At 39.4% G+C, this 22,718-nt stretch overlaps 7 protein-coding genes across 10 annotated transcripts; 2 read left to right on the forward strand and 5 right to left on the reverse strand.

Moving 5' to 3' along the window:
- Nucleotides 1-120: 120 nt before the first annotated feature.
- LOC108107985 lies at nt 121-4,273 on the reverse strand. Of its 2 annotated transcripts, none has more exons than XM_017215829.1 (6): nt 3,219-4,273; nt 2,474-2,577; nt 2,282-2,414; nt 2,012-2,207; nt 1,598-1,734; nt 121-880 (listed from the first exon to the last, which is right to left on the reverse strand). In XM_017215829.1, exons 1-6 carry the CDS (start codon nt 3,438-3,440, stop codon nt 254-256), a joined length of 1,419 nt encoding a protein of 472 aa, XP_017071318.1. In that variant the 5' UTR covers nt 3,441-4,273; the 3' UTR covers nt 121-253. The 2 variants fall into 2 exon arrangements, with proteins under 2 accessions (XP_017071318.1, XP_017071317.1); XM_017215828.1 differs by having other exon boundaries at nt 2,012-2,228; nt 3,219-4,267.
- Nucleotides 4,274-6,504: 2,231 nt separating this feature from the next.
- LOC108108208 (clavesin-1) lies at nt 6,505-11,891 on the reverse strand. The gene is made up of 4 exons (XM_017216169.1): nt 11,725-11,891; nt 7,569-8,026; nt 7,214-7,504; nt 6,505-7,073 (listed from the first exon to the last, which is right to left on the reverse strand). Coding segments are annotated over exons 1-4 (1,005 nt in total). The 5' UTR covers nt 11,726-11,891; the 3' UTR covers nt 6,505-6,818.
- Nucleotides 11,892-13,087: 1,196 nt separating this feature from the next.
- On the reverse strand, nt 13,088-15,946 carry LOC108108188 (1,5-anhydro-D-fructose reductase). 3 transcript variants are annotated; one of them, XM_017216136.1, is made up of 5 exons: nt 15,769-15,946; nt 15,479-15,646; nt 15,247-15,416; nt 14,851-15,163; nt 14,477-14,786 (listed from the first exon to the last, which is right to left on the reverse strand). In XM_017216136.1, exons 1-5 carry the CDS (start codon nt 15,838-15,840, stop codon nt 14,601-14,603), a joined length of 909 nt encoding a protein of 302 aa, XP_017071625.1. In that variant the 5' UTR covers nt 15,841-15,946; the 3' UTR covers nt 14,477-14,600. The 3 variants fall into 3 exon arrangements, with proteins under 3 accessions (XP_017071623.1, XP_017071625.1, XP_017071624.1); XM_017216135.1 differs by having other exon boundaries at nt 14,851-15,193; nt 15,769-15,944; XM_017216134.2 differs by lacking the exons at nt 14,477-14,786; nt 14,851-15,163; nt 15,247-15,416; nt 15,479-15,646 and adding exons at nt 13,088-13,359; nt 13,413-13,928; nt 13,983-14,150 and having other exon boundaries at nt 15,769-15,917.
- Nucleotides 15,947-16,122: 176 nt separating this feature from the next.
- Nucleotides 16,123-17,172, forward strand: LOC108108221 (kxDL motif-containing protein CG10681). The gene is made up of 3 exons (XM_017216188.2): nt 16,123-16,321; nt 16,377-16,549; nt 16,607-17,172. Exons 2-3 carry the CDS (start codon nt 16,383-16,385, stop codon nt 17,085-17,087), a joined length of 648 nt encoding a protein of 215 aa, XP_017071677.1. The 5' UTR covers nt 16,123-16,321; nt 16,377-16,382; the 3' UTR covers nt 17,088-17,172.
- Nucleotides 17,111-18,499, reverse strand: LOC108108220 (EARP-interacting protein homolog). The gene is made up of 2 exons (XM_017216187.1): nt 18,261-18,499; nt 17,111-18,209 (listed from the first exon to the last, which is right to left on the reverse strand). The coding sequence occupies exons 1-2, from the start codon at nt 18,429-18,431 to the stop codon at nt 17,226-17,228; spliced, it is 1,155 nt and encodes a 384-aa protein (XP_017071676.1). The 5' UTR covers nt 18,432-18,499; the 3' UTR covers nt 17,111-17,225.
- Nucleotides 18,500-18,791: 292 nt separating this feature from the next.
- LOC108107825 (ubiquitin-conjugating enzyme E2 C) lies at nt 18,792-20,221 on the forward strand. The gene is made up of 2 exons (XM_017215575.2): nt 18,792-19,121; nt 19,194-20,221. The coding sequence occupies exons 1-2, from the start codon at nt 19,015-19,017 to the stop codon at nt 19,621-19,623; spliced, it is 537 nt and encodes a 178-aa protein (XP_017071064.1). The 5' UTR covers nt 18,792-19,014; the 3' UTR covers nt 19,624-20,221.
- On the reverse strand, nt 20,019-22,685 carry LOC108107824 (zinc finger protein 436). The gene is made up of 2 exons (XM_017215574.2): nt 21,916-22,685; nt 20,019-20,897 (listed from the first exon to the last, which is right to left on the reverse strand). The coding sequence occupies exons 1-2, from the start codon at nt 22,405-22,407 to the stop codon at nt 20,214-20,216; spliced, it is 1,176 nt and encodes a 391-aa protein (XP_017071063.1). The 5' UTR covers nt 22,408-22,685; the 3' UTR covers nt 20,019-20,213.
- Nucleotides 22,686-22,718: the final 33 nt, after the last annotated feature.

Genomic DNA, 22,718 nt, shown 5'->3' on the forward strand with positions numbered 1-22,718 from the left:
TTCTAATATTTTATTTCCAAAAGTTTTCCTCTGTATAGCTTCTCTCATTTCAGAGCGGGCAGTTAACCAAGTGTTACAAGCCATGGACTTTGCAATGAACCAAACTTTCCCAAAGAAGCATTTAACAATTCGCAATGAAATTTAATATTTTCAGCATTCGAAAAGCAATTACTACGCAGATGCACAAAGGAATTTGGATATGAATTAACTATAACTATTTACATTGCTTTTGGAGTATAGCTTTGAGTTTGAATTAATGGTAACAGTGCCAGGCGGCCACCCGCTGACCAGGCGGGGATTCCCTTATCAAACGCATCTGCTCAGAGCCCGTATCACCCGCTTGATCACCGCCGATGATAACCGTACCTAAAACCAGTTTCTTGCCCATCTTCTTGGTGGCCAATGTTATCCGAAGAACTATATCCTCTAACTGTTCAAGTCTCTGGAGTGGAATGTCTATCGCTCCCTCGCCAGATCCATCATCCCATTTGGTGGAAAGTGAGGGAAAGAATATTGGAGACTTCCAGGCATCTATATAGATGCCATGCTCAAAGGCTGTCGTTTTCACATATACTCCGGAACTGGCCGTGGCTTCCAGTTCATCCTTGACCTTGTTGGAGCATCGCATCCGCGTTGTGGTCACCCGAAGCAGGTACCTTCCGGAATCGGAATTTCCAGCATTACTTATTCCCATCTTCCGCTTGACTTCTGCGGTCATCCTTTGCCAATTGTTTGCCGAGGGGGCGGAAGGCGGATTTGGCGAAGTGGGCGTATTTGAAGGCGTCGGAGGGGGTATTGATGTATCCACAGGTGACTCGCATTCCAGGAGATCTCGAACCTCGAGGGCCAGCTCAACTACGCCCTTGGTGGAGTTGACAAACTGAAAGGAAAGGTAAGAATAAGAAAGAAAAACGATTTAAAAAAAGCAAACTTCCAGGATTTTGGAAAATCTTAAAATGTGTTTATAACTTTTCTATAATAAACTGCACTACATCTTTATCTTATAATTACAGCTTTTATGACAACAAATTCGATATCAATAATTAGATTTCGTAAACCAAAAATTGTTTACTTTCAGCTGACGGTTAGGTCTCGATATACTTCCCATTTTGGCTTAAAAGCCTACGCTTTCATAAGGTAAGTCAACAAATTGGAATCGCATTGCCGTGATAAGATAAATGTTAAATTGACCCATACTGGAAAATTAGTTCAAACATATGATTTCCACAGATATCGCAACCCTTTAGGTAAGTAGAGACTGGACAGAGGGTTGCCTTTCAATTCATTTTTTCCGGAATAATATTGACTCATCTTGCACATTAATTTTTCTTTTTTTTTTCGCTTGGCGTGCAATTAAAAAATTTGCTTTCATTTAAAAATTGTTGTTTAGTAGTTGACGTTTGTTGTGTTTTTCCCGCCCAAGCGGTAAGCTTTCACTTTGTACAATTAAAGCGAACACATCTCCATTACACTTTTGGAAAAAAAAAAATAACACTCAGCAGAGCAGCTACATGTCGCATTTGTTTTGTAACACCAAAGTTCGGGTGAACTTGTTTGGCAATACTCTGGGTCAGGTACATATGTTTTTCCTACTCACATTGTTGTTGCTGGGCGACGACTTGGCCACCGTTGTGGTGATATCTTTTATAGGCAGCCACAGCTCTTCCGTCGCGTAGCTCCCCGTTCGGCTGTTGCGCTGAAAGAGCTTGGATTCCAGGTAGCAGGTGACGGAACCTAGGGGGGAAATTAGAAAAGATACTATATAAGAGATTGGAAAACTTCTAACATGACAAATGATTTTATTAGATTACAAATTTCAAGAAAATTGTAGATATATAGAATGTTTGAAAGTAATGAAAATCAGGTCTAGGAGATGAATGAAAGAAAGGCTATTAATGAGGAATTTTATGAAATATTTAAAACATTTATGTCGCCTAAAAGTATGCAGTTAAAAATTAACTTTAAAGGGTTAGATTTAAAATCGTACAATATATCAATATTAAAGTATTACCAATATTCCTTCTTGATTCACTTATAGTCAGCGGTGGCATCGCATCCCTTGCCGAACTCTCAGACTTCTTCTTTCCCTTGCCCTGATCACTTGGCTTGCCACCAGCCTCAGTCTTAGCCTCACTTGGCATACTCGCTGTTGGATCCACAAAGCGTTGGACAAAACTAGTGCTCCTGTCCTTTAGCGAACGGTATGTCTTATTAAAGCGATTGAAATTCTGTTAAGAAACGAATTTAATCCACGTTAAAGAGATAAATATGACCAACTTACTGTTGCCGGTAGTTCTAGTAAGGCGTAGACCGTAAAAACCACAAACTGTCCGGAAAAGAGCTGTTCTGGCTCAGGTTCTGAGCTATTTGCCTGACCATTGGTAGGACGTCGTGTTACATGCTTCATGGAGGATCTATTCATTTTCAATTATAATAATGATACTCTTGTTAACTACATCTTTATCATTCTTACTTGATATCTGGCACCAGTGGAAATTTGAAGTTTTCATTGAACTTTGGCCACGTGTTTGTCTGAATACTGCTGTCCATGCGTTTTGAACCAGGAAATAGCTTTACCTGTAAAGGGGGAAAGAAAATAGATCAGAAATAGATAGAAATAATAAATAAACTAAGGTATGTTTTCAGGGCCATTGAGTACATGAATGAACAAGGCGCCACAAATTAGTGGCTTAATAAATAAACTGCAAATTATTGTGTAAATATTTGTCTAAATACATTTTTTCTTGACCGATTATTTTTATTAGACTTCATGTGTTTTTTTTAGTTTTCATTAACAGATTCTGCAGAAGATTTGCCCTTTTCCTATTGAATTTTAAATAAACAAATGTAGCTCAATACTTCAAAAGGAAATGTGTAAAAATAGGTCTATTAATGCAATGCAAATAATTTATAAATTGGAATTCCACAAAAAGTTGTTTAAGGTGCTTTATTCTGATCTGATAATGGAAAACTTATAGTTCGTCATTAAATATTTCCCTACTGTAAGAAGCAAATTCCCTTTAAACCTATCTATTATAGCCAATAATAGTCCCAACAACAAAATATTTCCTAATGACAGTTATTTTTTTAAGACTGTAACTCATCATGTAACAAGCGATAAACAAACAACTATTTTCCTTTCAGTCAAATTGAGTCTTATTATCATAAGTTATTTTCGCAGGTATGCCTCATATCATGACTAATTAGCACTAATTTACCTTTATCAAATAGCCCTGAACGATCTTGAAGCCGAAAAGGGAGGGCAGATGTCGAGCGGCGATGAGGTGAACATTGAGTTCTGGCACTGCCTTGATCTGATCACCATCTTTTGGACTATCGATTGTGATCTGGAAACCGATCTCCGGTTCCAGCGTGACGGAATGTCGGGATGCTCCATTGGACGAATGTTGACCGGGCAACAAGGCCCGTAGTTTGTTCATGTTGATGTCGTGTGCGGTGTCCGGTTTCTACTCCAATCCGGAATGCAATGGACTCCGGTTTTCCATTCGATTGCGCAAAGCGAAGAAGCGATAAATTGTGTAAATGACTTAACACCCGCCGCCGACTTTTTCTTATCTGTGAATCGTACTTCAAAACTGATAAAACTTGCCCCACTCCCGCTCTTTATCACTCTCTTGCTCTCTCTATCTCTCTGCAAGGTGCAGTGCTCTCTGGGCTGGGGAAAAATAAACCCCAAAGCTTTACCAAACAGCTGTTCACTGGGAGAACTTTGAAAACCGAAAAGCTCACTCTTTATCGCTCCCAATAAGTAATCGTGACCGTTGGAATTAGATACGCGAGAGCGGTAATCTCATAAATATATGTAAAAGTCTGTAAGTATAGTTTACTAACAAAAGATCACTCGCTTAAAACAAAGATGCAGTTCACAAATCCATCTGACAGATGCAGAAGATACAGAAAGATGAACTAGATTATCCGAACTGATGAATTTCACAGAAATACTTGAGTTGCGAAATGTTGAGATGTCAACAAGTGTTTGAGGTCAGAAAACACAAAGCGGAGCACTTAGCACGACAATTAACGACTTAAATCGTGAATAAGAACGAGAATCCGACGGCGATCTGATCTGGACGCTCGCTCGCGTTCTTCAGCTGTTCCAGCGCTCAACTGAAAAGTTAACTTGGAAATTACTTCGTATGCGGCCATAATAATAAGCGTACAATCATAATGCCGACACACATTCGCGCGCTCACACCAACAACAGTGGCTAAGAAAATAGGACCATAAATATAAATTAAATAAAAGTTATTTTAATTTTTCTTTACATTGACAAATGGATAATACAGTTTTTAAAGATAATAGTTAAAAAATTGTTTATACAAACGTTGTTATTTACTTATTGCGTACCAAAATGTATGAACATATGTGTACCGAACTTTTTTATGAAACTCACTACTAAGAACTCTGATTAGCTCACTGATAAAAATACAATATTTTTAAGCATTCCACCATATTTTATATTTATAAAATTTTTCTATTTTTCAAACAAACAATTGCTTTTAACAAATCAGATTTGAAATTAAAACTCTATAAAAAGAAATCCCTTTGTGAAAGAGTTAGTACTATTTCATTGACCCCAACTGTAAGTTCGAGTGTCGAGACAGAACAAACGCTCACACTTAAGGCTGAAGAACTTTTGTTCTCTTATTGCGGTTGTTGTAGAATGCACTGAGATTCTCTCATCACCGTTTGTGTCACAGTTATAGCGCTTAAAGAAGACAGTAGAAATATATACGTTACATGCCTCTTGGGAATACAAAGATCGGTGGCACGACTCTTTCGCTGCTTCTTTTCGAAAGCTCATCGCGGAAGCAGCAACTTAGCGGTTTCAATGTAATTGGGACTTCTTCGTTCAACCACCCAAAGCCGCCCACTTACGGAACTCTTGAGTCATATGTCAATTGACTTGGTACACTAAAAATTAGCTTGAACATCTAATTTCTGGAAAATAATTTCATACTTAAATTTAATAAATTTTGTAAAAGTTAATATTTCTAAGTATTATAAAAATCGCTCTTAATTTTTAATATTACATCCGTTTGGTTAGTTATTGCAAGCTTTTACTGTAAAGATGAGTGAGGTGATAAGAAAGTGGTTTCCTGTGGCTGCTAACGATGTGTCACAGGGCTTACGATCCGAAGTACTAATGTGTGTTAAAAATAAACAGGGCCTAAAGAGATTGATGACTTAATGTTGAAAAATCTTCCATTATTAAAACTCATCAACAACAAATTTGTTTCAGAAATTGTTTGAACTTTAAAAATTGTGGTCCGTTAGTTAAGACAACGTTTATAATTTACTTTATAACATCCATATTGGTGCTGCATACTTTTACGCGCAATCAAAGGAAAAACAACGGTAGTTGTCTTAAAAAGCGTCCACACTTAAAAACAAGAGGAAACGCTATAGTCGAGTGCCGCGACCATAAGATACCCGTTACTGTTTTACAAAATTTTAAAATATTATTTTGCTAGTGGAAATTCACAAGGCGCCAACTATTTTCAGAGGAAGTATGTTGAGTATGCTTATAGTGACGTCACTGCCCATGTGAGGCCTTATAACCTTAATTTCTTCATAAATAGCGAAATAATGTTCCGATTTGAAAAATCTTTGGTAAATCGATAGATATTAACAAAAATAAGTTATACAAGGTCAAACGAAGGCATTCATAATAATATTATAGACGCCACAGTTTTCCGCGGTTTGTGGGCGTCAGAGTAGGCGTGGCCGGATGCAACTTCGTGGAAAGTTGCAAAGGCATATCCTAAATACGTGATCCTAAACAAAATTATGTAGCTCTTATAGTTTTTGAGATTTTTGCATTTTTGGTTGTTCAGGTTTTGTGGGCGTTAGAGTGGGCGTGGCTTGATCGAAAAAAACAATTCGCATTGGGAGCATAATAAAAACCTACATGCTGAATCCGAACTTTCTTTCTTTTATAGTTACCGAGATATCAGCTTTTCTAGAAAATCCGAAAACCGTCTTTTGAGCCTTGTGGGCGTATGGGTGGGTGTGGCCGGATAGTAGTACCACTATAAGATGCGCTGCCAATTAAAGATTATAATTTTTGAATTTCAACTTTCTAACTGCAATAGTTCCTGAGATTTCAGCAATTTTAGTTTTTTGCGATTTGTGGGCGTTAGAGTGGGCGTGTCAGGATGCTGTAATAAACTTGCGCTGTCCCGGGACCTCAAGAATCTTCATGCTTAATCTCAACTTTGTATCTGCTATAGTTCCTGAGATCTCAGCGTTCATACGGACGGACGGACGGACGGACGGACAGACGGACATGGCTCAATCGACTTCGCTATTGATTCTGATCAAGAATATATATACTTTATAGGGTCGCAAAAGCTTCCTTCTATCTGTTACATACTTTTCAACGAATCTAGTATACCCTTTTACTCTACGAGTAACGGGTATAATAATAATTTATCCAAGCCAAATCGGAATTCAGTAAATAAAAAACTCATTCCACAAAAGTTCAAATTCACAAGAATAAGTATATACATATATTTAAATAGACATTCATTTAACATAACGTAACGCATGGATGGATTAAACAACTGGGAAGCTCAGCCACAGTCCCATCCATTATTGGGATTCTGAGGATCGGAGAAATATGACCCACGACAGTGAGACATAATCCCCGACGAGACCTTAGTTATAAAATTTAGTGTTGATGCTTTTAAATAGGTACGAAGTGTGCATGCCCGCGTGTCTTGTCGACTGTCTCAATGGTATCCTGACCTATCCTAGCTTAGCCTAAGGAGATGGGGATTATCAAAAATTGGGATTTAGTCCACCTCCAGTTTCCTAAAACTGCCCACGACTCCGGCATCGATGTCGCCAATATCATTTCCAGCGAAATTAGCCGCATCCTTGGTGATCTCGATCTGCATATCGTCCAGAGCAAGGATAGCCGCCCGGCGCTGGAGCAGCTTCTGTTTAAACTGGGCGATCATATCAGCAATGGGCACGGTGCCACCATATTCCTTTGGCAGGATAGCGGGATCGATCTTTGTCTTTAAGATGTCAACATTTTTGTGAACCTGTTAGGAAAAGCAAACTGTTTAGTATTCAAATTTGATTTTTAAAATCGAATCAGCTTATGATACGGATCAAGACTAGGCTCTTGTGTACTCGTATATTAACTAGGCATCTTCTTCGATTCAGAGATTTCACAACTCACGATGATTCGCTTCTTGAGTTTGTCACTAAGCATGGACACGCCCAACTCGATGATCCTGTTGGCGTAGTGGGGAATGTTGACGAAGTGCGTCTCCTTGTGCCGCATGGGCGTAGAGTTCTGGATGCACTTGACAATGCTGCGCAGGTCGGTCAAAGACCACAAGCTGACAAAGCCCATGTTCATGCCACTCTCATCATTGATGTACACATATCCAGCCACCTGGGAGTCTTCATCGTCCAGGAGAGCTTCGCAGATCAGACTGTGAACGCGCGCCATTTGCACAGAGGTAAACTTAAATAAGAAAAAAATTAAGATTAATTTTCAAATTTCTGCAGAATTATAAAAGTTTCCTTACCTTGTAAGGATCAAACTTGGCGGCCACGGAGAAGATGACCTGGCGCCCGGTGGAGTCGCGCTGCGGCAGCGGAAACAAGTACCCATTCTCGAAGATCTCGTTGATGGCCGGATCGTTGATGTCCAGCTGCTTGAACCAATGCGGGAACAGCTGTCGGATGGTCAGGTAACGCTCTAGCATTTCACAGGCGGCCGGAACGGAGAACTTTTTGGTGCGCAGGAAACGCAGCAGGAAGACGGTGTCCGTACGGCACTTCTTGATATGCGGATGCTTGTCGATCCACTCACGGAACTGGGCCAAGGCCTGCCGCCTGATGTTGTCATCCTCGTGTAGCTCCTCCTTGGCCACCTGCTTCATGGCCGGACTGAGTCCGCAAACATACGGATAGTCATAATCGCCACCGGTACTAGCTGGTGGTCCGTTCAGCTTGGGTTGTTGCAGCACCTCGGTCTCAAGCACTACAAATCGGAAAAATTAATTAATGTTAATGTTCTATTTCACAATTTGTAGCCCTGAAAACGGATGTTAAGTTACTTCCTAATTAAAGACTATATTACATAATATGAATGGTCAAAATCAAGAGAGCAGAACTCACGAAATCACACACTAAAGCTGTTAAAATAAAGATATGAAAAGCTTGAAATGCTATCTGACCAATTAACACTTTCACTTTCAGTAGGTAAGCCGCAGCTGCCAAAATTTAACTCGATTTCCCTAAAATGTTTACGATCAACCTACTGAATTTCCCTTTTAATTGCACTGAACAAAAGATCATGATGAATGGATTCGCTTTTTAAATAAAATTGTGGATGTATTTTCGACCTAAATTAAAATACTTAAAATACTTGGAGGGAATGTTAAAAAATCTACATTTAAATCCAACTTTATTTATTAAAAAACTATATCATTCGGCAAAAAGTGTAATAATTTTTAAAATGTAAATAAACTATTTACTCCCACAAATCAAAAATCAAAACAATTTAATTTTATTTAAAAATATTTATTTTCATTGAAAAATAAAAGCCAAACAAATTACTCAATTCCCTCTCAGATTTTAATTACCGATTTAAACTTGAACTTAATGAGCCTAGATAAATCTTACTGAAAGTTAAACGAACTCTCAACTATCTTAAGCTCAGATCCCTTGCAGTCATTTAAGCAATTTATAAAACCAGTTAAAATATTTAATCCACCCAAGCGCATTCCAAGTTGATACGGTATCAATTAACCACATTGAACCACATTTTTTTGGCCTGGCTGTAAGCGAAATATTGGGCTAAAATGGCAGTGGCCGCGGTCAGATTACTTCACGGCTGACACCACCGACTCTAATTGGCCAGTTGCCCTTGGTCAGTGGCGGTTGTGCAATCCGAAATGTTAAAATTCATCGAACTCTCAAGGGTCAGCGCAGTTTACTGGACCACCTCTCAACACCCCGAGATACATATATGCCCATACATCTATGCATACCAATTAATCCCACTTGACTTTTGACTGCACAATGTCAGGGGACCGGACCGATGATTGGGGGAACTGGAACTGGATTGTGTTGGCTTCAACCGAGCCAGAGTGCAATGGCTTGCGTGGGCCAAAAAAGTTTTAAATCTCAAACTTCGTAGACCCTGCCCACAGCGATTTGAATACGGTTAGCTAATCTTTGAGAGATGCTGCCATTTCCGCTGTTTTTTTTTTGTGGTCTTACACAGGTCCATCATTGACCGTGACCCAAAATCCGCCGGCTGACTGCTTTGCATATGAATTTGACTGCTTTTGGTTTTGTCATTTTTCCAGCGGCCATTTAAATTTCTAGTCGTAAAAACCCTGGCGAAGGTCGAGAGAAAGATGCGCGAAGCATTGTTGCCGCCCTGTAATTGCGGATCAACGGATGGCAAACAAGGCGTCACCTGGTTGGATGGTCCAACTATTTTTGGTCAACAAACTGTTTATGACCAGTTTGTTCACTTTCATGGCCTTCACACAGTTTTCAACGCAATCGATCGCCAGATCGACGGATCGCTGATGTAAAAAGAAAAAAATTGAACGTGTGGAATTGCCCTGCTTTGAATACGTCCAATTTAAGTAGTAAACATATATATATTCCTATATGGCCCGAAAGTTTGGCTTTGGTAACTCGATCATTTATGGGCCATGCCTTGGCGTGCTGAAGATGTCTGCCGTCCACTGAGACATGCGATTTGTAATTTCGTTATCGTTTCTTTTGCGTTCGTTTTCCGCTCCGCCAATTAGCCCGTTGGTTACATCATATCACAGCATAAAAGCTGCCAAACCGAAGTACGTCCGTCTTACCGACCTCGCGGCAATATCGCCAACTTTTGGTAAGAGTAAAGAGTGCAAGCCCGAGAAATGCTCAAAACAGGTTTTCCCATCCCACTGGCGTACGACCCTATCCACTCTCATTACACGGAGAAAAAAGGTTGAACTAACTACATCCGGTGAGCAAAAAGGCATTGTTCGAACTATAAACATTACTCACTAAGGGAAAATGACAAAAAAAAAAGTGATGACTCTTTTAAATTGCTTATATATTATCCGTAGTATTATTTCAGTTAATGAAGGTTCTATTATAATCTCAGGATAATGATCTTTAATCATATGAAGTATTACGGAACACCATAGCTACTAACTAGTAGCCACCCAAATGACTTGTGCTTTTTTTAACTGTCCCTTAAGATATACAAACCTGCCTCATAAGACTTGCACAAGATAAGTCAAGACCAAGGCTTAAGCTAATGCGATCCCCCGAATTTCTCACCGTGCACTTGCCCAATCCCACCCCATGACCGTGCACATTGGCAATATTGGATGGCTTTGGCTCAATTTCGAATTTCAAATAGGTAAAGGGGATTTACGACTCGGCGATTTGCATCTACCTTTCCGGATTATCATGCAGATTGCATTTTGCCACAATTACGGCAAAAGTTCGCTAATGTTCCCCGGATGAGTAGTGCTTTATATTCATGTGTCAGAATCTAATGGCGCTGTAATCAGCGGAATTCATTAGCCAGGCCTAACACGTTCACTAGCCAAGGTTGTTTTTGGGCCCAGTATAGTACGTTGGTCAAGGTATTTGCCTTAAAACTCCATTAGTTGCATTTGGAAACTGGCCACCAAAATGGGGGATTGGGCTTTACGATATTTTTGAAGACCCAGAATTATAGCCTCGAGGTCGTGGTGACTATTGGTCAAAGGAAATCGTCACGTCGATGGCTGCGTCCCTGGCAATTACACAATAACCACTTGCCATGAATATTTATATGCGAACACAAATTGCATTGTACGAGTACGTTTTCCAAGCACTTGGCTTTTACGGCGTTGGCCAACTTCGGCCGAGAAGACCTTGCAGGCCTCTTGCCGCTCGGTAATTAAGCCAGCCAAACAGAATTACAAAACATGAGCTTTGAGAGCTCAAAAACTATCAACCATAAAATAATTGACTGCCGCGAAACACTTGCAGTGGGTCAATAAAACGTTATTAAAAGGCTCTAAAGAAACTGAAGATTGTTGTTTGGCTACACCCACGCACCTAGTTTGGTGTCAGCATCTAAGATGTGTATTTAATGCACATAGAGAAAAAATTATGATTAGGGAAATAGGAAAGATATTTGAAGAAAAATCCTATTTTCAAATGTAAATCTTGCATAAAAGCAAAGGATTAAAAATTCTTTACTAATGATTATTAAATATTTGTAAGTTCCTACTCTTCAAATTATCCCTTTCTGATCTAAAAACTTTTTTGAAAACTTCTTTGAAAACTTGATTTTCTATTTATCTTCTATCTGCTATTTATCTTCATTGTGTTTATCCTTTCTTTTTATCCTTTTTGATATTTGAATATTATTTGATATATTTTATCATTAATTTATTAATCCATCTTTTAATATTTTCCCGTGTAATCAAAGTGTGGCCTGGTAATCCCAGGTAAACAGTAGCAAATCTACAAATGTCTCTGCACATGCGCAACAGCTGCAAAGAGCAGTACTTGGGTGAAAGCGAAAGTTTTTATCCGCCACGAGCTTTTCTTCGGGCCTTTACATAATACACGATTCCATCCTTTAGCTTTTTTTTTCTTTTTTACCCATTGCCATCCTCGCTAATTTGAAATGGTATATGGAGAGGAATTCTGAGCTCAACTCACTTTTGATTTAAGCACTGGCACTGCGGATTTCAGAAGTTGTTAATCTTATATAACAATATTGATACGCGTTGCAGGGGGATATGGCTGAAATCCGGGCTCTAATTGATCGCCGGAATATCCGTGTGAGCTTCGCAACTGAACTGACGACGATGTGAACGTGGGGACGCTTTGAGCGAAACTGCCAATTTTTTGACTGAAAATTTATTTAAACCTCGCTCTTGGCCGAAGCTCATTGCACTCAGTCGTTCGGTTGGCTGAGTGAGATTTAAGATTTGAGTGGAGAGTGGCGGCTCATATAGTGGAGCAACCCGAGCAGCACTAACCGAACTTGGGGATAGCCATCTATCCGCATGGAAAGTGGTTTTGAAAGGCTGTCGTCTTCATTATATTATTCTTGGCCTGGGTCAAGGTGATGCATGCCAGAGATCTTCCCCTTTAAATGCCTCAACGCGGGGCTAGAAACTCACACACACAACTTCCAACTGGATCCCTTACTCGCTTCCTAGTCACAGTTTAAGGGGGCTCAAAGGGTAAAGGCGACCCTAATTACATTCGGCGCGTGTTCATCTTATTTATATCTGGTCATCTGTAAGCGGTTTTAGGGTGACGTCACCTCAGACTTGGGTGCTATTTACAAAGGTCGCTGGCTGCGATTAACCCAAAATGTACTAAACAATCCAAAAATAATTAGCCATCAGGGCGTAATAGGTACATCAACTAATAGCCATAATACTTTCATGCTTCATTTCTGCGGTTGGCGCAACTAATAGCTTCCGGATGATATTTTTGGAAAATATCAGAATATTAGATTGGTGATAAGGTAAAAATTCTTTTAGGTATATATGCACCTAAATTTAGTCAATATATATACATGATTTACATATTTTTCTCATACAAACTTTTCATTGCGCAAAACTACTTTTAAGATCAACTTAAAAACTTGCTTAAGGAATTTTAAGTTCCAGGCAGAAAAGTTAATTTGTATACAAAATGTTCATTAATCATTGTCTACACTAAACAACCATTCAAGTGAATGAATTATGAAGGCACTTCAGTACTTTCCAGTTATAACTATAATCTAAATTAAGCTCAGGTCACTCTCCTTTGCTGATCTCTAAGTTTGCCTAGCTTATATTACTATTAGTCGTAAAAGCGTTATATTTCCATTCGGTCTAATTCAAACATTTTCCACCTTTTAGCTTGAGTGTCAAACGTGCCGTGCCAAAGATCGATGCTCGCATTCGCTCCCCTTTTCTTGAATATTCCATACTTTCAACGGGGGCGAGAGGATCATTGACAACAAGACATAGCAACAAAGCACAATGACATTTGTTGTTAAAGTAATTCAAATTGTTGTCATAGATTATTGTTTAACAATTTTATTATAAATTTTTGTGTTTTCACATTTGTAATTCAGCAACAAAGCTCGGCTTTGGCTTAAAATTCGATTGCAAAGGGATAGTATTTGTGGTTAAGGCCCTTGATTAAATTTAATGGCACAACACGTTCACCAGTGTGATATCCATCAAGAACACTCATTTCCTCAGCGGTCAGCTCAAAATCGAAGATATCGAAGTTTTCCGAAATTCGGTTAGCATTTGATGACTTAGGAATGGGGATCACACCCAGACCAACCTAGAAAGAATAATTAGTTGTTATCAATCAAGAAAGGAAACTTTTATAATTACCAAGTAACGCAATACAATCTGCGGGGTAGTCTTGCCATATTTCTTGGCAATAACAGCCACTTCCGGGGAATAAATAAAGTCCGGCTTCTTGATATCGGGTTTCGGCTTTCCTAAAGGCGTATATCCCGTCAAGGTGACATCGTTTTTCTTACAGAAGGCCGTCAAAGCCTTCTGGTTGAGGGCAGGAGAGCACTCCACCTGATTGGTGACGGGTTTGATCTCACAGTTAGCCAAAACTCGTCCCAGCTGTTCGCTATTGAAATTGGAAACTCCAATGCTGCGCACCAGTCCCAGTTTAACCAGCTTTTCCATGGCCTTGTAGGTATCCAGGTAGTCCACATCGCTAAGCTGGAGCACATCATCCTCATTCTTTGGCATGAGGGTATTCTCGTCCACATATTTATAGCCAACTGGCATGTGCATCAGGTACAGGTCAATATAGTCCAAACCAAAATTGTTTAGCTGTTTACGGCAAATGCCCTCAACGAGCTCTGGGTCGTGGAAAACGTTCCAAAGCTGTAAGATGTCGAATGTTAATAGGTCGCTCTAGAATATTTTCTTATAGCTTACCTTGGTAACGAGGAAAATGTCCTCCCGCTTGACCACTCCCTCTTCTATTTTATCCCGGATCGCTTTGCCCACTTCGGCTTCATTTTGATAGAAATAAGCCGTATCTATATGGCGGTAGCCTACATCGATTGCGTGCTTTACAGCGGCCTCGCCTTCATTGTCCTTGGACTGCAGATATAGAAAATAAAGTTTAGCATATGCTTTCTATTCAACAGAAACAGAAATATGTTTTGTAATGCGTATTTGGAGATCAATAATTTGTAAATTTCAACCCAAACCCAACAATATTGTTAAAACATCGATAAGCCTGGAGTTGGAAAATCAAAACCACTTACAAAATTATATGAATGGACAACGGCGAAAAACTTGGAGAGGGTTCGAAAGGAGAATATAAGTTATCATAAAGTAAGCACTTTACAAAAATTTCTAGCACAATATCAATAAGGATTCCTATTGATGTGGCTGTTTCTTAAAATCGATTTAAACTTTATGGATTAACTGAATTTAAACAATTTAACTTTATTACAAAATAAACGTTACTGCTAAACTAATATAACTAGAACGTATTAAGATATTTTTTCTTAAATATTATGTGCTTTAAACCCTAATCTTAGTTTGCTATTTTTCATAAGGATAGTACTGATGATTCTTTGCTTTCTCAAATTTCCAGATTCGCCGGCCCTGATTGAAAGTCCCCAACTGAAGCAACTCCTCCGGCGTCAAGTGAAAATCAAAGATATCAAAATTTTCGATTAGATGAACCTGTTGGGCAGCTTTTGGAATGGGCACCGTTCCAATGTCGATCTGTGAAACATTTGTTTTTTAGCTATTAAAATTCCATTGGTTGAATATTTTAGGGATTTTATACCAAGTATCTTAGTATGATTTGAGCAGGTGTCTTGCCGTATTTCTCTGCCAAGGCCAGTAATTTGGGATCATTGTAGTATTCGGGTAAGGGTTTACAGGTCTTAGGACGACCCAATGGTGAATAGGCCACAACGGTGATATTATGCATTTTACAGAGGTCAATCAATGGACTTTGTACCAATTCCGGATGACATTCGATTTGAAGAGCAACTGGCTTGATTTGACAATTTTCCAACAATCTCTTTAGCTGATTAACATTAAAATTGGACAATCCCAAGCTGCGTACAAGCCCCAGGTCCACCAGTTGCTCCATACTTTTGTAGGTTTCCAAATAATCCACATCACTGGAAATCCAAAGATAAGTTTCTTACAGGGAATCGGTCTATCCAAAACTCACTTGGTCTGCAGTTCGTCATTAACATGGGGCATCAAATCATCATCTGATATATAGTGCACACCAACAGGCGAATGTATCAGATACAGATCTATATAGTCCACACCTAGTTGTTTTAATTGCAGTTCACAGGCGTATTTCACCCACTTGGGTTCGTGATATATGTCCCACAGCTAATTGGATATCGATTTCCAATATTTTTATATATGCCTTGAATTGTTTTTTGTATTCCTACCTTTGTGACTAGAAACACCTGTTCTCGCTTTAGTTTTGTTTCGCCTATAAATTGGTGCAATACCTTGCCTATAAGATTTTCATTCCTATACAGATAGGCGGTGTCTATATGCCGATAGCCCAGTTCTAGGGCGTGGCGCACTGCAGCCTCACAACGCGATTTCTTTAGCTACAGATAACGTGAATAATTAATTTTTTCAATTTCACAACTGTTCTTAAATGGAAGGTAGAATGTTCCATGGACCAACCCAATTGATTGATAAGCTTCACTGATTATAAGTATAAACTTACATTATAGGTTCCCAGACCCAAAATTGGCATCTCATAGCCATTGTTCAGTTTAACAGTCGGAGCTAGCTTCATTTTAAAAGTTTAAATAAAGAATAAATGAAATAATTTGATCACTAAATGGAGCCGGTTAAACTTAGTGTGACCAAAAAGATTTAGCAATAAATAACACCATTTTCTAAACGTTATTATTTAAGAATGATGAAAAGTTAGAATAATAAGTAAAAAGTATTAAATTCTTATAAGCCAAAGATGAAAAAACACTAAAACTATCAAAAAAATATAATTTGATAATTATTTTACAAAAAAAGATCTGTTATTTTTCTTTTGAACTTTCACAACACTGCCTTTAATCAAGGTACTACAACTTGGTACCTAAAACAGCTGTTAGGAAAAATATTTTAGCTTAATATCTAAATCTAAACAAAAGAAGTTTTAAAAGATATATATATATGAGAAAATGAAAGGCTGTACAAGTACTTTAAAAATTAAATAAAAAACTGCCAGGCAACGCACAGAAAATCCTATAAGCTTATCACAAAAAAGGCCTTGAAACGTAATTAAACAAATCAATTTCTTTTTCATCACTTTGATAAAAAGCAATTTTATAGCCAATCATGAGCCATTTGGGCCTTACGGATGTGCATCAATCTCAGGATGCTACTCCGGATTTGGAATCCTTCACAGGTTTTGGTAATTCCGCTGCAGAGGCTTTTATACAAAGTCTCGCAGGAATGGTGAATCAGGGAGATGTGGAAACCATGATAAGGGCTCAAAAGCAAATGTAAGCTACAAAGTTCATGCCACATATTATTTGAATAATCTTTAATTTATTAATCAGGCTGCAACGCTTCGAAAAAACCAATGAGATGCTTCTTAACTGCAATGCCCTATCCCAGAGTCGGCTGAAAAGTGCCAGCGAGGATTTCAAAAGACATGTAAAATGCCTTAACGATATGAAAAAGGATCTGGATTACATATTCCGAAAGATAAGGGTCATCAAACAGAAGCTGCAATTACAGTTTCCCGCCATATATGCTGAAGTACAGCCGCAAAGAAGCAGCTTGGCGGAGGAAGCCGAGGACGACACAGAAGCCCAAGCCAAAAAGAACACAGAAACACCTGCTTCATCGGCAGGAAAATCTGTTCCAACCTCTTCAGCCACTAAGAAAAGTGCTGCCACCATTGAGTATGTGCAAATGGAGGAGGCCGTGGACAATGGCACTGTGGAGATCGAAAACGAGCTTATCAAACGCGTTTGCTCCGTGGAAACGGCCAATCCTAATGATTCCTCCGATTGCACATCCGAGGACACAGGCTGAATTTAGTTAGCTTTAGATATATATATGGTATATGTTTATAATTTATAATAACTTAATCGTTTAATATATAATGTGCTATAACCAAGGACACAGTTTAGTTAGATTTACCTTTATGGTGTACGCTAAGAACTTAATAGGTTAAAATATTATCTGGTACTTGTACTGCTTGGGTACCTTTGAGATTATAACTCGACCGTCGTAGCTGAGAGAAGCAAAGATCCAGGGATCCACATTGCTCCACTCAGCGCAGTAAACAGAGTCTTCATGTTGATCAAAGGTCTGCAACAATCCATCTGGCAAGAGTTTGTGCCGCTCCTCAGTTTCGGCACCACTAAAATTGGAATCATCTAGACCTGCTTGAACCTGCGTCTCTGAACTTACAGATCCTGCGCAAGTGAGCAGAACTTTGCAATCACTGGAGCTTGAGAGCAGAAGCTGGTCATGGAATGTGTTAAAGCGTACGGACCACACCCAATGCGAGTGATCGGAGCGTTCAAAAACGGGAGCCTTGGGCATCCGACAATCCCAGATCCTCATGTAACCATCATCCCCGCCGGTGACCAAATGGCATTGCTTGTTAGGATTGCAGTCCAGGTCACGCACCATCTGACCGTGGGCATCATTGATGCTCCAGGCACAATGCTGTGTATCCCTCACATCGTAAGCACTAAGGTTGCCATCTTGTAGCGTGAGGAACTGGTGTCCCTGATGATGATGAGACCATTTGCCGGTAGTGAAGTGTAACGTGTGTTTAGCAGATCCACTAGAGGACCCACTCGCCGGAACTTCGGCTACTACGCGGGTTGACGCTTCCGCTCGCTGCATCACCGCCACCTTGTTGTCCACGACGCAAGCTAGAACTCCATCTTGGCTAGGATGGAACTCGATGGTTTTTACACGTTCTCCAAGAGATTCAGTGTCCAGCACCTCAACATTCTCCCATGGAAGGTACTCCGACTTCAGCTGTTCCGGATCCGGGTTTAATTCTTCTGGGAGCGTTAGTAAAGCTGATTGGCTTAGCACCTGCGCTCCCTTTTGGACATTGTAGACGGAGGCTAGCAGACGGGCATTATGAGGACAGCTATTAAGTTTCCATACCTCACCCAAGGCGTGTTCAAAGACCTGGTATAAAATATCTTTTTAATATATTCATTGATAATCTCAAATTCTTACCTTTGATTGAACAGATACCTGTTCCTCCTCGTACTGAATTAAATGCACTTGGTTCGTGGGTTTCAAGGAATTGGTGGCTATAAAAAAGCACACATCATTGTTCTCTCCATATTGAGGTGTTAAAGCCCTAGCCTGCAGTTCAAGACCGTAGATTAAGCTGTTTTCGTCCATTTTCCTTAAATATTTCAATGTTTAGATTTTGGGACGAAATAGGTACACGACATACGTAAACATTAAGTTGTTCCTAAAAGTGTTAAAAACGTTGAAACCCAGGTGGCAACTCTATGGCCAATTCAAAAATTAAGAGCAGTCCGTTATTTTATTATTATTTATTAACATAAAATTAAATAGTACTTTACTTTTAAATAAAAAAATTATTTCATTCTAATTCAATAACTGGTATATAATAAAAAAAACTCAGATATACTTAAAATTATTAGTTATTTGTTCTTCCTTACCATTATGTTAGTGTGGCCAGTCGACATCGTTTCCCCCCAAAAACCTGAAATACAACCCTGTGCACGCCCAAACACAGTTTCTTCTCGTTCTCCTTCCATTTTGTTTTCACACAAAAGTGAAAAAAATATCTGAAAAAGCAACAGACGCGTATTCCGACCGAACAACAAAATTTCCACTATACAGTACATATAATCATTACATATAACTGAATCCGTTCTGCCAGGGAGAGCGCAAAATTAGGACACGTATTAAACGTAAGCCAAATAGCGGATAACATATAGCATCCTAGATAGCCATGGCGCAGAATATCAGCCCCGAACAGAGTGGTGGAGCAGGAGGCGGGGGAAGTAAGCACAGCGATGACTCTTTGCCCGTGAAAGACAATCACGCCGTGAGTAAAAGGTGAGTAAAACACGGTTTTGACTGACCCATTGTCTACACCAGCTAATCCCTCGTAATCTCATGTACATACAGACTGCATAAGGAACTGATGAATCTAATGATGGCCAACGAGAAGGGTATATCTGCGTTTCCGGACGGCGAGAACATCTTTAAGTGGGTGGGCACCATAGCGGGCCCACGGAATACCGTGTATTCCGGGCAGACGTATCGCCTGTCTCTAGATTTTCCGAATTCCTACCCATATGCAGCACCTGTGGTTAAGTTCCTGACGTCCTGCTTCCATCCCAACGTTGATCTGCAGGGCGCCATCTGCCTGGACATCCTGAAGGACAAATGGTCGGCCCTATACGATGTTCGCACCATTCTGCTGTCCATACAATCCCTGCTGGGCGAGCCGAACAATGAGAGTCCACTGAATGCGCAGGCCGCGATGATGTGGAACGATCAAAAGGAGTACAAAAAATATCTAGACGCCTTCTATGAGAAACACAAGGACACTTAGAGTTGGCTATTCGAAGTCCTAATCCTATGCTCATATTGCGGCGTATTTATTTACATATAGTGCAAGCAAAACTCCACTCATCCGATCCTACTGCCAATCATTATGAATCACCACCGTATCAATTCAACATCGTTTAATGCTGATATTTCTTGGCAACTAAACCCCATGCATTTCTTATGTAATTGTCGATCGATAGACGGATAATCTGGTTTTTATTCTCATTTTTTCCTCCCCCACAAATTAATGATATATATGAATGTATTGGTAATGTAATTTTAAAACTGTCCGTTCTTTAAGATAAGCATAAATTTTAGTTAATTGTTTTTATACGAATGATTTTGAAAACGAGCGCTTTCGCCGCCCGCCTTCTGTACTGATGATTTATAAGCGTTTGTGCTGCGCCGGCCATTATGTGAATGTTAGCTAATTTTAGGGCAGCCTCATCGATTCAACCATTCGTCTTAGTATCTCCATTTATGCGGTATTCTCCCACAACTACTGGTGTGTAACAAATTCCAAGTAATTCGAATCATTGTAACAGTTGAGTTAGCTTGATGTTATTGAAACCACAAATAAAACAAATTATTGAACTACATAATATTGCTCTTGTCGATCAAGTCATGTTTTTTCAGGTGACTGTTAAGGGTTACACTGTTCTTAAAGGTGCGTCCGCACTTCCTACATCTCAGGAGGTTTCTATTTCCATGCTTACGTTGCAGATGATCTATCATATTTTCCTTGGTGTAAAACCTATGATCACATAATTGGCAGGAGTATTTCCGATCCTCTAGATTGCTGTGGATTCTTTTGTGGCGAGTTAGATGGGCCTTTCGCACAAAGGATTTTCCGCACTCTTCACAAATGTGCCGGCTATCAGGGGATTCTAGTTTAGGAGTCCGGTCGTGCGACCTTTTTAAGTGATATTTGAGACTTCGGTCCGCTGTGTACACTTTATTGCATTTTGGGCAGGGATAGATTACCCTTGCCGAGGTATTATAATGCATCTCCCGCAGGTGTTTGTCTAGCAGATTGGCTCTGGCATAACTCTTGGCACAATGGACGCAGGTATACGGTCTTAAACCCTCATGCTGCTTCATGTGGGCCTCCAGCAGCGACGATTTGTAGAAGCCACGATGGCATATGGTGCATTCGAGGGTATGTCTCACCCCTCTTCGCTTTCTTTGGCCTAACAACTTTCTAATGGATAAAGTGGGTATCTTTTCCTTTCCAAGATCCTGTTTTGCCGTCTCGTCCTCAATGACGTACACTTCCTCCTGGAAATTGAAGGAAATACTATAGATTACAATGATGTATTTTTGGAGGTATATATATACTTAGGAAAAATTCTAGGTATTCTATAGATATTAAAGGTTTTATCGGCTCCTTTCTGTTAGTGTCATTGCAAAGTAAATTTGCTCTTAAACCCTAGTAAGGTACTCATGTAGGCTTAATCGCTTATCAGATAATTTATATTTCTTATCGTTCTCCTTAGATAGTGGGATAACTTAAATCCAAAAACTTTAAAGTTCATGGTCAACACTTTAGGGCCCTATTTAAAAATAAATAGATCTTTATTAACTTATCCTAGATTCATATAAACTTCCCACTTTATTCCTAGAAATACCTAAAAATGTACGTATACTTTTCTTATAAAATATTTCTATACTATCTTATCGTTTGCGTTAAATGAAAATACAAGACTTTTTCGTTTTGGGTCATTGATGTGCTCAATATTATATATTGTTATAATTTTTCTAACATAAATCAATAGGAACCAAAATATATTTTTTAATTAAATATATTCTTCGCTTAGCTAAACGATACCTTATGGTATCCTTATAAATTACCTAATTTTTTTTATTAAAAACCAACAATAAACCATTTTAAATAGCAGCATATCACATTTTGATTTTTAGTTTCAACACCTTGGTCTAGTTATAACTAGATATTTTTGAATTTGAATAAAAATAGGTTTTTAATTTAGGAGCCTTCAATATATATGCGCTATCTTACTTTTATTATTGTCTATATATGCTACGGAAAAAAAAAACTTAAAAATAACCAATAGATTAGACCTGCCTCCTTTTTGAATTCTAATCACACACCAAACATTCAGACACAAACAAAAATAGTTTAACACAAACAACAGCCCAAATGTTTATGTTTATATAGCGGTGAAATATTGGGGAGGTATTGTCTTTGGTGCTAGGCAACACCTCAAGCACCGAATGTGATTATAGATTAGATTATAGCAGAGGCATAGAGGCAGACTTGTGCATAGATAAAACTCACAATCTCCCCCGTTGATTCGATGCAGGGTGCTTCTATTGAGGCTTCCCCGTTAGTGGTTTGATTACTTTCCGAGGGGGTATCCAAGACAGGTGTATTGAAGTTATCTTCCAGCTGTTTGATGCATTCAAAGTCGATGTCAAGCAGCAGCTTCTCAAAATTGCGTGACGACTCTTCGCACATGCGTTGAAAGTCATGGAACTTTTGCACCAATTGGTAGCAGCACTCGCAGATGCTTTTCAGGACCAACTGGGGTGGTAAGTCCTCATCCTGCAGGCGAAAGACCTTTCCTGGATCACCGCCAGTACAGCCAAAATACTTTCCAGCCAAATCCTTTTCGCTCTCCAGGTTGTAAGAGATATCCTGGGGGCCAAGCAGTACCAGACAGGCTCGGCAAATCATCGTTTTGGTCACATCTCCTCCATCCATTACATCCAGAGTTGTGGAATCGGCGGCCATGCGACTTGCGCAAAGATTCAGCTTCAATTCAAACATCGTTGACGGCGGGCGTTCCACTCAAAACTCAACCGGCATGGAACAAATTGAAATCAATTATCACAATTTACGCCTATACCGTAGTCCGTCGTCGTCCATCGGCCACCCCCTCAATCACAGTTATGCCAGCGGCGGAGAGCAGACCCCAAACAACACGATTTCATTTCCGGGGCTTTCACATTGCGGGACATTAAAAGCTGCTGCCGGAAAGCTGTTTGGGATCAGCCTCGAAAGCTTGATGGCGTTATGCCGCAACTTTTCTATTCAAAAAGCTATCCTGCATCTAACGATTGATTATAATTTTTTATATA

Source organism: Drosophila eugracilis, unplaced genomic scaffold (assembly GCF_018153835.1).
Source record: "Drosophila eugracilis isolate 14026-0451.02 unplaced genomic scaffold, ASM1815383v1 contig_2088, whole genome shotgun sequence".
NCBI lineage: Eukaryota > Metazoa > Arthropoda > Insecta > Diptera > Drosophilidae > Drosophila > Drosophila eugracilis.